Source organism: Dermacentor andersoni, chromosome 1 (genome assembly GCF_023375885.2).
Source record: "Dermacentor andersoni chromosome 1, qqDerAnde1_hic_scaffold, whole genome shotgun sequence".
Taxonomy (NCBI): Eukaryota; Metazoa; Arthropoda; class Arachnida; order Ixodida; family Ixodidae; genus Dermacentor; species Dermacentor andersoni.
Window position 1 is genome coordinate 199,409,544 of NC_092814.1, and position 15,676 is coordinate 199,425,219.

The 15,676-nt window shown below is 40.3% G+C and overlaps 2 protein-coding genes across 5 annotated transcripts in view; one reads left to right on the forward strand and one right to left on the reverse strand.

Annotated features, from left to right (window-relative positions):
• mRRF1 (mitochondrial ribosome recycling factor 1) overlaps positions 1-15,676 on the forward strand; it is a 41,981-nt gene that overhangs the window by 16,525 nt on the left and 9,780 nt on the right. Inside the window, exons 8-9 of one of the 3 annotated variants that reach the window (XR_008609059.1) lie at positions 6,626-6,674; positions 11,505-14,295. The exons of 1 other annotated variant lie outside the window; for it this stretch is intronic. The gene's annotated coding sequence lies outside the window, so the exon portion shown is untranslated. Of the gene's footprint in view, positions 1-6,625; positions 6,675-11,504; positions 14,296-15,676 lie in introns of those variants that run through there. One more of the 3 variants, XR_008609060.1, reaches the window with a different exon arrangement.
• The window catches only part of LOC126547220 (phytanoyl-CoA dioxygenase domain-containing protein 1-like), a 28,746-nt gene continuing 17,724 nt past the window's right edge, over positions 4,655-15,676 (reverse strand). For both annotated transcript variants that reach the window (XM_050195118.3, XM_050195119.3), the window contains exons 9-11: positions 8,156-8,275; positions 7,551-7,677; positions 4,655-5,326 (exon numbers count right to left, since the gene is read on the reverse strand). In XM_050195118.3, the coding sequence (XP_050051075.2) occupies positions 5,275-5,326; positions 7,551-7,677; positions 8,156-8,275 (299 nt within the window). In that variant the 3' untranslated portion in view covers positions 4,655-5,274. The remainder of the gene's footprint in view (positions 5,327-7,550; positions 7,678-8,155; positions 8,276-15,676) is intronic.

The window sequence follows — 15,676 nt, forward strand, 5'->3', positions numbered from 1 at the left end:
ATCTGTTCAAACGGTGATTCTTGTAAATGTGAGCCTCAAAACCTCGCTCACTCCTATTTGTTTATGTTGTTCTCTTGTAGAAGACAAGCAAGTTTTCTTCTAGACAAGCACGCATGAGGAAAATTACTAGCTTTGAACACAAGTCTGGTGTTCCCTGTCATGTTTGCAGAGAGTTTACATTGCCTATTTCAGCTTATATTCTGTCTAGTGGTGCTTGCTTGGTTTGTTCACTCCTTAACTCTATAGCAGTAGGTCACTGAAATAATGGTATAAACAGTGGCAGTGGGCACAATTGTGGGCTCTCTTGTTGTGTCTAAGGCTCTCAAATTAGAAGTGCAGGATCCTTTTATTTCTTCATAGCATTATGTGGTGGCATGTTGAAAGCTGTCACTTGATCAACACTCTGTCACTGCATGAAGACCAAGTAGTCAATAAAGTGCATCTGTATAATGCACCATGTGCAGAGGATCTATCACCGTGGAGAGGTATTGGTATTTAGTAGGAGTGTACAGAAAAGTAATTTGTTTAAGCAAATGAAATTGCCATGGTTATTAATTTTCAAAGGGCATTTGAATAATTTTGAAGAGCAAACGAATTTTTTCTAGGCTTTCAGACATATTATCCGAACGCATTTGTTTTTTTCTTAAAGTAGGACATGTGTTAAGAAGCATCTTGCAATGTGGTTTCATTCGTGGTTTCCAGATCTACTAAAGTGTAATATAAATTGCCGAGTTAACTTATACTTGTTTAGCGCAAGATAAGCACTTTGTATCATCGAACTTTACAGTGAAAAATAGCAGAAATGCCTAAAGTGGTGCTTTGATTTTTGACAAGATCACCAGCAGCAGTAAACAAAATCTATTTTTAGAGCAGTACTGAATTCCCACCAATATTTTCTACAAATAACACATCACTGCATACTTATTCTTTCCTGAGAATCTGTGGAATTGATTCTGCAGTTATTTTCCACAATGTTTATTGTCGCAGCAACATGTCTGGTTGTGGCGTTTCAGTTAGATGACTTTTAAAATTAGAAAATTATATGAAGGTTGAGCATTTCGAGTGTAATGAAGAAGAAGAGCTGCTCCTCATTATCTGGGGATAATGGTTCCCTGCTCTTTGTCACTGTACTTGGGTTACTACAAAACTTTTGAGACAAATTATTACTATTCACTGTTACACTACCAGAGAACACCCTCTATAGCAGCCTGCTTTCTGATTCAAATGGTCAAGTCCCAACTTTTGCACCTCATTGCCACTACTTGAAGGAACGTGATTTGTTATCAACTAAGCATTCTCTTGCCATCTACTATGGAGCTGGAAAGATTGCACTTTCATACTATGATTTTTTATTATTTTAAGAGTGGTTTAAATGAAACTGAAAGCCTTTAGCCTTTGAAGTGGCCCTTGAAGGATGTTTTGCTTCTCCATGCAACAATTTTCTGCCGGCTTCAAGAATTTAGAAGGGACAGAACCTTATTGAAATGCAATAAAAGGAATAAGCACATGGTGACAGCAGTGAGCGAAGAAAACATTGCAGCTGTGGAAAAAAAATCCTTTGACAATTCGGATACTCCCTTATGCGAAATTTGAGCACAGCTCTGTATGTGTTTTCATTTCACGATATATTGGCTGGCACGGACAATCTGTTTCGTGTGGAACGACTGCCTTTTTAATTAGGAGATCAGGAGAGGCAGCACATGGGTAATGCATAGGCGCGATTCACAGCAATCACCGCGGACAGGCCTCCGCTTATGCAACACTTTGTTTCGATAGAGACGACTCCTGCTATTCTGGTGCCATCTCGTAGCCATCGTTGCTGCAAAGCCCGTCTTGCGTGACACTATATACTTCTCACGCTTTTGCAATACACTCCACCTCATGGTTTCCGTGCACCCTCCTCCTTGCACTCTATTTGCTATTGCTGTCTTTCATCTCCCGCTGTGCCGTGCGTTTGCTTTTATCCTTCACTGTGCTTGTTCGCTTGGTTACGAGCAACGGCGCCGACGCTCGCTGCAGGAATTCGCACCTAAGAGTTGCGTTCTAAAAACTCCACATGAAGTACAGAGTTACATTTAAGGGCATTGAAGTGACCCTACAAATTAGATCACCAGCGGTTTCAAAATCCCTGCACGTCTTGTCTTGGCAGCAGCGGCAGTGCTCGCGCACCAGCTCACGCATTCATTTCTGCTTGTACAGGCTATCTTGTTTCTCAGAAGACCACCTGGATTTGGCTGGATCAACTGCACGTGACATCAAGGAAGCTATCTTGTCAATCAAGATCTTCACAGAAGACCACCGGGCGGTGCTCGCTTGTCCCACCATCGCTACTTAAAGGCCATCTTCACCTGCTGTCGACCAGTCTTGGCAGCAGCGGCAGTGCTCGCGCACCAGCTCACTCATTCATTTCTGCTTGTACAGGCTATCTTGTTTCTCAGAAGACCTCCTGTATTTGGCTGGATCAACTGCACGTGGCATCAAGGAAGCTATCTTGTCAATCAAGATCTTCACAGAAGACCACCGGGCGGTGCTCGCTTGTCCCACCATCTTCACCTGCTGTCAACCAGTCTTGGCAGCAGCGGCAGTGCTCGTGCACCAGCTCACGCATTCATTTATGCTTGTACAGGTTGGTTACGACAGCATCTGTCATTTTCTTTTTATCCTGTGACTGTCACTGCTGCCAAGAACTGCTTTTATGCTACTTGTGTCCTTGCATTAAGCTTTTAGTGTTTTTTAGTTGAGCGCTGTTAGATATGCCCACCTGTGCTGAGCTCGCTAAGAGAATTAATGAACTGGAGTCAAGACTTCTTAATGAATCGGATCGATTGACTGATCGCATTGTTGACAAGATTATCGTTAACATGAAGACATCTGGGATTGACGTACTGGAGATCAAGAAGCATGTGGACAGCCTTGAATCCAGTCTAAAATTTCTGAATGATCTGGTCGACAAGCTGCACAGTGAAAAGGCCTCACTTGTGGCAGAAACAAAGCCCTGAAAACGGAAAACTGTTCACTTTCCCCAAGGGTCTCCAAGCTCGAGCAGTACTCTCGTATGCATGACCAACATTGAAATCAGGGGTATCCCCTGTACTCAGGGCGAGGACTGTGTTGCAGTTTTGGAGACAGTGGGCAGGAAAATTGGATCCCCCGTGACTTCCTCTGATGTCGATGTTGTTCATTGAGTCTCTACTAAAGATAAGTGTAGGAAAAATTTAATTGCTAGGTTCTGTTCTCGAACGAAAAAGAACAATTTTATCAGCAAGGCACGAAAGGCAAGGCTCTGCCTGAATGACATCGGCAAATATGACAACTTTCCCATATTTGTTAATGACCACTTGACACCACAAAATAAGGCACTCTTTTCCAAAGCACTGGTGCTAAAAAAAGCCAACAACTGGAAACACATGTGGAGGGTTAATTGTCAGATTAAGGCTAGAAAGACTTATGAGAGCCGTGTTTGTCGCATTGCTGATGAGTCTGACCTTTCTGTTTTCAACTAACTGCCTTGATTCTGACTCTTAAATATCGTTACCATCCACCATGGATTCTTACCTCTCAACATCTGTGCTGAATAAATTCATGTCGCGCGACTATCATTCAATTATTCACTTCAATGCTAGAGGTCTCCGCAAGCATTTTGATGATTTTCATCACCTGTTTTCGACACTTAACAATGCCTTTTCAATAATATGTGTGTCTGAAACCTGGCTTAGTAATGATGACAACGACCTATCCTGCTTTAACTCGTACACTTCTGAGTATTCTCACAGAGATGAGTAATGACGGCGGTTCAGCTATATTTGTCTCGTCTAACATTCCATATAAAGGACGGCCTGACTTGGAGTTGAATATTACTAACTGTGAATCTGTGTGTTGTTGAATTTGATTCCCCCGTCTTCAGTATAGGCAACAAGAACTTAGTGTTTGGCTGCATTTATGGCTCACCTTCTTCTTTAGTTACTGACTTCTGTAGTGCGCTTGATCAAACCATGGAAAAAATATTGCACGCTAACTGTAACACAATAATCATGGGCGATATCAACATTAACCTCATAGATACCAATTCATCTAATTCTTCTAATTATTCAAGCATCTTCCATAGTTTTGGATATGAATGTTTAATTTCTCTCCCTACTCGTTGTCCTAACATTGCTGATGCAAAAGGTTAGCGGAGGAAAGAAGAAACGTTCCTTCTTTCCTTCGCTAACCTTTTGCACCGAAAACATTGACAACATGATTGAGAGCGCTGCAATCCAGATGTGCAAGCCTGTGGCGACAGTTATTATTTATTTATTTTTTTTTAATTTTTTTTGCGGGCTTGCCTGAGAACCCAGGAAAAAGAACCATGTAAAAGATGATGTCTTAGAAACACGTTCATTGGGGAAATGCTTGACAGCTTTTCTAATGCAACTTATGCTCTAATACGATTTTAAATTTTGCATAATTAAGCTTACCTAATTTGTTAATAAGTTACACTTAAGAAGTCTGAATAATTAGATGACTACGATCATGCTATCAGTTTGACTCACTCAGTATGTAACATCTTCTTTTGTAATTTGTACAGGCTTTTGTGGATTGGCAGTGATGTCTAATGTTTTTCTTGCATGAATCTATGAGAGTGAAACATATGAAAAAAACACGACTTGCAATAGCCAAAAGATAAATGCTGTGTTTATTAAAAAAGCAGAAGCATGCATAATACTTCTTGAATCCTCATAATATAGAATTATTTAGGGCAAAGTTACCTTGTGCAGCTTTAAAAAAAAAAACAACTGCGGCATTAAAGCAAAGTGAAACTTCCACTTAGTAAATGCTGGTAATGGCCACTATTGATATTATGAATAGAGGTGTCATTTTTTTAGTTTTATGTTTATGTTCAAGGTGTAGCTGGCTTGTTATTAGTCAATATTGCAGGACACATAGGTTAGCCTGTTTACACATTGTAAGTGCAACATATGCACCTTGTTTTGCTAGCATTGGTGCAAGAAAATTTTTTCAACAGAAGGTTGTGTGCTGATGTGCATAGGAAAAATGACCTATTCTGGCTGATAGTAAGGATGTTAGATAGTAAGCTTTCACCCAGACAGTCATGTGGAATAGCCATTAAAAAGTCCATGTATAATGAAATATAAAAACAGAAAATGCAATATGTGATAAGCAAGGCAAAGTATTTCGTGAGGTGCTGTTTACTACTGTACGTTCGATTACTCAAGAGGGTGCTGTGCAGGTGTGGAATAAACAACTGGCACATCCTTGTTCCACTCTTCGTGCTTAGGAGCTTTCATAAAGTGATGGAAAAGGCAGCTCTTCACTTGGCTGTAACCTGAAACAAATTACATTTGTATGATTATATTCCTGAAACTATTATGGTATAAGCTGGAGAAACTTGCTGGTCTTTCCAACACATATCTTTTCATTCCTAAGAACAAAACGCTACTAGCCAGCATAGCTGTGCTGATGGCAGAAGTTATAGAACTTTTCAACTGGACATTGGGGGCTGCTCTGGACTTACAGGATTATTACCTCTCTGATCAATGGTGACCGTGTTCCTTATCTTATGACACTGCTAAACAAGACGGAGACTAACGTCATATAATGTTGCATTACTTCATATTTCATTGTTAGAATGAAGCTATGAAACCTGCTGAAACTTTCATCCTGACAAAGAAGCTTAATGTTTTAGGAAAGACATTCATTATAATGTACTATTAGTATAAATTAAAATTCAAGCAGTTGCAAAACTACTTCAATGCAATGTTTCATGTCCAGGTTCAGCTGCTTTTGTAACAGTCACTCAATTCAGACTCCAAAGCTACCTTTAGTACTACTTCATGCTTAAAAATTGGCTACAAAGCGATTACATGTTTCACTTTCGTGTTATTACATATAAAAGGCGTATAAAAGGCATTCTGATTGGTTATTTCCTGTTTGCATTTCAATTTATGCTGTCAGTGGCTCAAGCATTAAGGTGCTGCTATGAGACTGCAACCTCAGGCCAACCTCTCTGCCCTTATTATCATTAAACTTTACTCTCTTAAGCGGGGTAAAACTCAGAATGTGCGCACAGAACATATTGAGCTACGTGACAGTTCCCCACTGTCATACTGAAACAAAGACATGCATTGGAAAAAACAAGCTCGGTTCCAATGTACGAAGTCACTTTGCTGTTAGATAAAAATTTCATTAAAAACAAGAAATGATCTGGACACCTCTGTAAAGGTCCTTATCTAAACACACCCTCTAGATTGTTGATTACCCTTCTAGAAACCTTATTATGTTTGCTTTTATGCCAGGTGATATATAGGAAGCAACTGACGGGGCCACACAATTCTAGTGTAATTCAAATCTGCGACAAACATGTCATTTATGTAGGTAATTTCATAGTTTTATTCTAGGAATACTAGAGGGGAATCTGGTGCTAGTGTCTGCACATTCTGCCAGTACAACTGTTTGTCCAGCATAGGAATTGTAGGCAGTACATGTATTTGCCCAAGTTTCATCCTAGTGTCTTCAGATGGCTATGTGGATTCGTATATGAATATTTCTGGAGCTCATTTTTCATCACGAAGTCTGTGTGACAACAGTAGTCTTATTTAGCCTCTAATCTTTGTGTGATTTTCAGAACGCTACAAAGAGAAATAATCATTTAAAACAAGAACGGATTATACATGGTGAGTGTTACTTAGAAAACTTGATGTAGATTTAGCGACACACGTACACACTAAAAATATTGTAATTTATTTGTGCTGGAAATTGCAAAATTAAACAAAATAGCCGTCAGTGCAAAACATTTTAACACCTCTAAATAGATATAGTGAGGCTAGCATGCTGCAGAATTGAACCACAAGAAACGATAACAGAAGCTGCAACATGCTCTGTCAATACATGCCGAATCAAAGATAAATCTATGTTGCTACCTATGATTGCCTTGTAGGCTGAGCGATTGCAGCACCACTCTAGTAACCTTAGTGTGAAACACTATGCATGTCTTAAGCTGCATCAGCAATCTTCGCTAGTTTTTATCTGCTGGTAGTAACTGCCTGCTTTGTTGAGTCAAGAGAATGGCAGCACACTCCCTTAAATAGTGCAGACAAAGTGGTATAATCTTTTTTTTTTTTTTTTACAGTAGGAAAAAGTTAACCGAACTGCATATTCTTTTGAAGTGTAAAATAATTGAATTCCTTTATTATCAGTGTTTGACTGCAATTTACCAACTATAAATGGTACATGTTACATCATGGGAGTTTGTATCATACTTTCACAGTGGTGGCACGAATTCTGTCGTGTGTTTGCCATTTTCTCACAAAAGCCGTGTTATCAGTAAAAGCAATGTCTTGGATACCTTGAAGAACTAATTCATCTCTTCAGCTTGCCTTAATATTTCCCTTACTTAATCAAACCAGTGAATTCCAAGATGAGACGACTGTGATACAACAGTTGAGAAAACAAAATGCCATTCCAAAAAAAAAAAAAAAACATTGTGCATTTTTATACGGTAGCTTATCAGTTATTGATGTACTGAGCCTTTCGAAAAAAGTAACACATACCAGTTCTCTGGGCTGTATGTGGCTCCATCTCTGTCAATAATATGGAATGTATAGGCTGGTCGAGGGAAAAGAGAACAGTTTCTTTCACTCTTGTGTACGACGTTGCCATGGATGACTACGCATGAGCCTGTGGAATAAAGTACACGCAACTGTTATAAGAGCGTCCGTCCCCCCACTCTCCAAAAAAAAAAAACAGAGCAACCTGATACACAAAGCTGCATAAAAGGTTCAGGAAATAGTTGATCTGTCAGGCAGTACTATCACACATTGGAGCTATGGTCGTATGTGCGTACACGTACATTTCAAGCTGCACTAGCAATTGCAAACATCGATTCAATGGTTACACCAGTATACAATGGCTCTACCTGCTTTACAGAATGGTTTCAGCTGTACAACGTAATTTTACCTTACCATTACCTTAAGCATATTTTTATATCTTCATAGCACTCGCTTTTGTTCAAGACTAGGAATAAGTATTTTATGTGTACAGTGTATGACCTTTCAAGTTATACATAACATCTAGTAGCTGAACCTGACCTATAGAGCTTGACAGAAGCAGGGATGTCTTATAAAGGCATTCCAAGTGAGAGACTGCAGCTACATACCTTTGAACGCTGGGACAGGCACAAATGTTTCATTGCTGTAGTCATGGGAAGATATCTCAACCATTTTTAGCAGTGGTCCATCTGGGTCACGGTTCCGAACAAACCTTCTTGACAGGCTCACTGTAGGAGAGGACACAGAAGTGTGCTGTTCACAAATCTATGTAATTGTTCAAAAAGACCAACAACATTTCATACAGGAAAAGTAAGCATGTGTATTCACATACCCAAATTATTTTACACTATGAGTGAAACTTAATCATCATCATCATCAGCCTGGTTACGCCCACTGCAGGGCAAAGGCCTCTCCCATACTTCTCCAACTACCCCGGTCATGTACTAATTGTGGTCATGTTGTCCCTGTAAACTTCTTAATCTCGTGCGCCCACCTAACTTTCTGCCGCCCCACTGCTACGCTTTCCTTCCCTTGGAATCCAGTCTGTAACCCTTAATGACCATCAGATATCTTCCCTCCTCATTACGTGTCCTGCCCATGCCCATTTCTTTTTCTTGATTTCATCTAAGATGTCATTAACTCGCGTTTGTTCCTTCACCCAATCTGCTCTTTTCTTATCCCTTAATGTTACACCCATCATTCTTCTTTCCATAGCTCGTTGCGTCATCAACTTAGGTAGAACCCTTTTCGTAAGCCTCCAGGTTTCTGCCCTGTACGTGAGTACTGGTAAAGCACAGCTCTTATACACTTTTCTCTTGAGGGATAATGGCAACCTGCTGTTCATGATCTCAGAATGCCTGCCAAACGCCCCCCAGCCCATTCTTATTCTTCTGATTATTTCAGTCTCATGATCCGGTTCCGCGGTCACTACCTGTCCTAAGTAGATGTATTCCCTTACTACTTCCAGTGCCTCGCTACCTATCGTAAACTGCTGTTCTCTTCCGAGACTGTTAAACATTACTTTAGTCTTCTGCAGATTAATTTTTAGACCCACCCTTCTGCTTTGCCTCTCCAGGTCAGTGAGCATGCATTGCAATTGGTCCCCTGAGTTACTAAGCAGGGTAATATCATCAGCGAATCGCAAGTTACTAAGGTATTCTCTATTAACTCTTATCCCCAATTCTTCCCAATCCAGGTCTCTGAATACCTCTTGTAAACACGCTGTGAATAGCATTGGAGAGATCGTATCTCCCTGCCTGACGCCTTTCTTTATTGGGATTTTGTTGCTTTGTTTATGGAGGACTACGGGTGCTGTGGAGCCGCTATAGATATCTGTCAGTATTTTTACATACGGCTCATCTACACCCTGGTTCCGTAATGCCTCCATGACTGCTGAGGTTTCAACTGAATCAAACGCTTTCTCGTAATCAATGAAAGGTATATATAAAGGTTGGTTATATTCCACACATTTCTCTATCACCTGATTGATAGTATGAATATGGTCTATTGTTGAGTAGCCTTTATGGAATCCTGCCTGGTCCTTTGGTTGACAGAAGTCTAAGGTGTTCCTGATTCTATTTGCGTTTACCTTAGTAAATACTTTGTAGGCAACGGACAGTAAGCTGAAACTCAATAGGAACACCTAATTAATATTTCGGCAGTGATCCCAGTTCTGAATATTAAGATGGATTCCTAAATGAAACTTCTGAAGCACTGAATTCAGTATTTCTGTGCATGGTGAGTTAGTAAGCTGGATAAGGTGCAAGAATGATAAAAGGATGGCAATGCCACCTTGAAGTTCGCACTTTAGCTCCCTGTGACGTCATGGATTTGGGTACAGTGTCTGCTTGAGACTAAATAATATTTCTTGATAAAGATTACTCGTATTCTATTGCTAGGGAACTCAAAGCTCTAGCTAACAAGTTTTCAGAACACAGTCGGCACAGAAATGACCCAAACATGCAGAAATACATCGAAATTAATGGTTGTCTGTTGGCTTCATATGTTTGTGACTAACAAAAATCAGGTCCATTGGTTCTCCTTGTTTGTGGCATGGCAGTGACATACTGGAGTTGCTTTATGTGCACAAGATTCAAAAAGAAAAACTTTGGCCTTAATTTTCTCTGTTGGCAATCAACGATGTTCTACCTAATAAAGGAAGTGGTTTTGGTACGTAAAACCCCATAATTTAATTTTTTTAACCTGATAAAGGAAATTAGTCTTGAAGAACTTCAGAATCTAAATTTCTTTAAGTTTGCTATTTATGATTCTTTAAACATATGTCTGCTTGGTAAGCGACAGTGGTTATTTTTGTCCAAGAAAATATATGAAGCATAAAAATTAGTTTTGATTTATTACTAATTATTTTTCCCTAAATTTTTGCCTGTACTGTACAATAATGCTGCTCTTTGCTTTATCAATCTTGTTTGACTAAATTTCTAAGAGTAAATTAGAAAGGACATATTACTGTTAAAAAATTTGGTGGCGTAAAATTTGCAAGGAACATCAAAGTTTCAGAACTGGCTATAATGTTGGGCAACAACTACAGCACCACAGATCAGTTTTGCTCTTCTCTAGTGAAGTGGTACATGCAACACTTAAATGGCTAGAACTGATGTGCTACTGCATCTACCAATGCAGTCTGCTCAACTAACAGCAGCAGCGTAACATGTATCCAGAAATATAAACAAGTGAAAAAAAGCTAGCACTGGATATTTTCCCTGAAAGTTGTGTAAAGAGTAACAATTTCTCTTTACATGTGGTGCCAAATGTAGTGACATGGAAGGAAATATAGTGACATCAGCTGTACAAATGTGCTTGAATTCACATATCCAAAACGCTTTTAATTTCGCTAGCATGTTTCACTGGCATCTGACACAGGTAAGATGAAGTCTGATGCTTGCTACACACACACAGTGTAACTAAAGGATGAGAATCAGTGCTTCTGATGTGTCTGCTCAGGCACTACTAGTACAAATGGCCTCTTCTGTCACAGATTCACTCACTCTAAAGCATGGTTTTTTTTCCTTGCTCATTATATGGACTTCAGTAGGAGTGCAAAAGTCACATATTGTGTTTGGCCTATTGCTTTTGGGATCGAGCCATTCAAGTGAAGGAAAGCACTGCTTCTGGGAGCGGCCTACTTGCTGCTATCTATGAGGATGTGACGTGTTCCATTCTTAGCCAAGGGAACGTAAGGGAACTGTAGTCATCTCAAAGCATGCAGACATCATGCCAGGGTGCCGGAGGAGGAATATGCATGCCTGCCAACCTGTGAAGTGTAAATATCATGCAGACATAACACCAAGAAAGGGGGGGAGGGGGCAAGGGGATGGCAGGCACTTAAAGGAGCGCAGACACCAAATTCTCCAGTGATGATTTTACACAGCATCTAGGGGAACATAGTAACAGCCAGCGTATTAAGTTTGAAGTTTATTTTTTCTTTCTTTGTTACAGAAAGAGGAAACGTGCTAAAGGCCATGTGGCCTGACAGAGGCTCCTGCTCTTAAGCGCCTTTCGTATACATGATAAATCAATGCAGGAAAAAAGCAAATATAGCACAACAAAGAGTGAGTGTGATGCAGAAAATACAAATAAACAAGATAGTTTGTACATTATACAATTACTATGCGAAAAGACATTCAATGCTTCAAATTTTTTGTTTGTACATTCATATTACAGCACAGATTAAAACGTACATATATAGTGCATAAAAAAATTTAGTGCAACAGTATTTTGTGTATAAGAATTTGATAATGTAAGCTTTGATAATGCAATACCAAAATGTGGGATTGCAGTATCTACAAATAAATAAATAAGAGAAAGGATTTTGTACATTGTTTAAAGTGAGGTGCATAAAAATCAATTTTTTTTTTTCAGCGATGTTTAGTAGCCTAGGTATTTGATAGTTTAAATCCTTATGTCCGTAGTTAGTAAACGTAAATGGTATTGTTTCGATTTGATTATGTAATGGATATCGAGGAGGAGAAAACAACGTAGTCTGTGTTTTTTTATATGTAAGAGTAATCCATATTAGAAAACTTAATTTGCTCGGGTCAGTAAATGTTTGCTAAAAAAATTTTGCACGGGTAGGTCATGTGACCTACCGTGGTAGTTTTCAAAAATTCGGACTACTCGTTTTTGCAGGCTTAATAACTTCTCATAGTTTCTTGCTGTCATTGTTCCCCAATTGAAGGTTAAATTAAGTTAGCTACGAGTAAAAAAAGGGCATAGTATATTGCTTTCTTTAGCCATAATGGTATTAGATCACCAATTTTATATATACCACCTACTACTTTACTAAGATCATTGCTCAGCTTGTTGACATGATTGTCCCAGGAGATTTCTCCCGAAACCATACCCCCAACAGCTTTTGCGTTGTTACCTGTTCTAACCTCTTTGCTTGAAGTAGAACAGTTATATTAACAGGGAATGGCTTATTTATTGGTTCAAATATTAAATACTTTGTTTTGTTGACATTCAATTGTAGTGCAATTGTACAGCCATTCAGATAATAAATTCAAGTAATCATTTATTTCTTTTTCTAAGCATTGCAGGGAAGAATTTGCAAAGAAAAGATTAGTATCATCCACGTACATGTTGATATTAGGTGAGAAAGAAATGTTAGGAAGGTCATTAATTTAAAGGTTAAATACAGGACCAAGTATGGATGCCCGTGGCACACCAGTCTGTATTTTGAGAAGTGAGGAAGTTGCCTGATTAAATGAAACAAACTGGTAACAATCATATCCCCAGTAATTTAATATAAAACTATTTTCATTGAACAATTCTGGATTTCGAAATTCCCACCAGTAGGAGTGGTTAGATAACCTTTGAGCGATACAAAATCGTGAGTACCAGACGTCACGGAGTTCACATGAACCACCAAAGCGCTGACGAATATGAACTCGCCCGTCTGCACAATTTCACACGTGCAGCCACTTTCATTGACACAGGAGTTAGGTGGGAGATGCACACTTCCGTCTCCCAGCCATGCTCTGGCAAATGCATGTGCTGTTGCTCTGAAATTGCGTTGTCACCAGTGTTTTAACATCACACTATTTTGCTCTTAACAATGACATTTTCATGATGGCTATCGCAACAAGTATGCAAAAGGGAGCCACGTCTAAATAATAGACTTTAAAATTGAAGTATTACCTTTTCGCCATCTGCTGTCAGTCATACTTCATGAAAGCGTTCCTCATAAGCATACAAAGGTTATGCTGTAGTCAGTTTAACCTCTAAATTTGGTGTCTACACTCCTTTAAAGGCCCCTCACCAGGTCTGGCCATTTTGAGCTGACAAGCGCAGATCACACATTGCGTGATAACGATCGTGTCTGCAAAGTATTACATCGCAACGCGCCACGGAAAGATCTGAAATTTCAAACCGAACGCCATTTTTCCTTCTCCTCGCGGCCGCCACACTCCAAGCCAGAGGATTATGTACTCGTGTGCCTGCGCCTACGTACTGGTGTCTGCAATGTTACGTCGCTTGTGGTCACTCGTGACTTCAAGAATTATTCAAGACAACATCTGTTATCTGTGCGATCTGGTGCTTGAATTGACGAATTGAAGTTTAGAGAAATAATGAAACACAAACGGAATGTCTGCGTGTTTTTTGTTTTACTTCACACCGAAGCAAGAGAGACGTACTTCCACTTCATCTGCTTGTTCTCAAGGTCGTGCAGTCATGTGCGCAGGTACTGAAACTATGCCATTTTCTACCGTGTTCCAGTGCATGATCATGCTCTGTGATCTGTTTGTTCTGCCTTAGTATTCATGTAGCACTGAATTATACTGCTAGTCATGTTTCCTTGTGTACAGCGCACAAAATCGTGTGCTGCGTGAACGAGACAACAGCTCATGCGCGACGCCGTCAGCAGAAGTGTGTAGCGCTGAAATATAAACAAAAAAGCGAGGAGAAAAAAAATGAAGGCGGGGCCTGTGACGTATGCGTCCTTGCGATCCTCGAGGTCCGGTATGGGAGAATGCAGGGAAGGAATTTCACTTGCGGAGGCTAGACTGGGCGAGTGGAGAGAGCATCTTACTTGGCAGTAGAGGCCGCCTGCTGAAATCACGAGTTCGCAGCACTGAAATATTTCTATCTCGGCTATTAATGAGCCAATTTCAAAACTTTTTGCAGCAGAACGCTTCTTAGAGAACATGTAACAACTTCCAGCGTATAACCAAAATTTGCTGTGGGGCCTGGTGAGGGGCTCCTTAAGAAAAAAAAAAAAAAAAAGAAATCTTGCCCGTGCACATGCCTTTTGTGGAATAAACACGCACACATTAATGATGATTTAGCTTTAGAAGGGCACACAAGCAGCAGTAAACTTGGAACAGCAGAGACTAAATTATTTTTTAGATCACAGTTATTTTCTTAGCACCTTCCCTGTTGCTGATTTTGCCTACTTCAGCAACTTGCCTGCTTAAACTTATTTGAAGCAAGTACACCTCAGAGGTGCCCTTTCACCATGCAGAAGGTTCAGAGACCAGCGAGCGAAGCTTTTAGTGCAAAAGCACTACTAGCCTAACAACCTGGATTTCGCCTCTGTCACTTTGAAGCCTCTTCATACAGCCCCGCACAAGAAAACTCCGCCTGTGCATTTTGCAGGCTTTTTCTGTGCCTGCGAAAAAGCATGCATTGTGAAACACTTAGAATGCAGCTCCACTGCATCAAAATCTGGTTGGACACATTAAGGACACGGCCAAGATGATGGTATCTCTTGAAGTACTAGACATGTATAAGAACAAGGGATGATGAAAAAGATTTACAACTTTCGTATGAAGAGGACTACCTGGAATTTTCCTCACACATCCCATTTCACACATCTCCCATTTGCCTACAAGGCTTTTAACAAGCTTTCATCTTAAACATTAAACCACTACTCTGAGGCAGTTTGCCGTGCGTTCAAGTGATTTAACCTTGTTCCCTTGTGGTGTTTGATCGCCAACACTCATAATTTTTCATTAGTGCTGTACGCAGTTTTTGGAGAACATTGGCATAATATCTCTCGTTACTGTCCTGCTATCTTCCAGGTAATCAATTGGGAAGGGTGTCCCAGAAAATGGCCGCTATCACTTTTCTCTCCATGCATTGGGTCTCAAATTTTCAAGCATAATGGACCTTGAATGCCTCCACTGCATAGACTATTGCTTTATTTCTGGGTCCCGTTGGTAGAGCCACGGCTCACCTTCAGTTACAATGTGGGTCAGAAAATTTTCTAGGTTGCTTTCATAGAGGCTCAAAAGATTCCTTGTGAATGCAAGCAGTGGTGTTGACCCTGTGCATAGCAGTTTCATGGCACCAAGGGCGTAGACGGGGGGAGGGGGTAATGGGGCATCAGCCTCCCCCCCACCCCCCCCCCCCCCCCCGGAAATTTTTTGTGCTGTCATGCGCTGCCGACCAAACAACGGCACTGGAAATCATTCTGGATTTTGTCTAGAGTGACCTTTTCATGCTCGAAAAGATATTTCAACGCGAACACTGCAAAATCGGGCTCGATTTCGCGGCAACGCCCATGCACCGGAAGTCGCATAATGCAAGGAGCCCCATCCGACCACAAAGTTTCAAGGGCGTTTTGATGGAGAACGGGCTCGTCGCGGCATTTCACGGAGGCCGCAGAA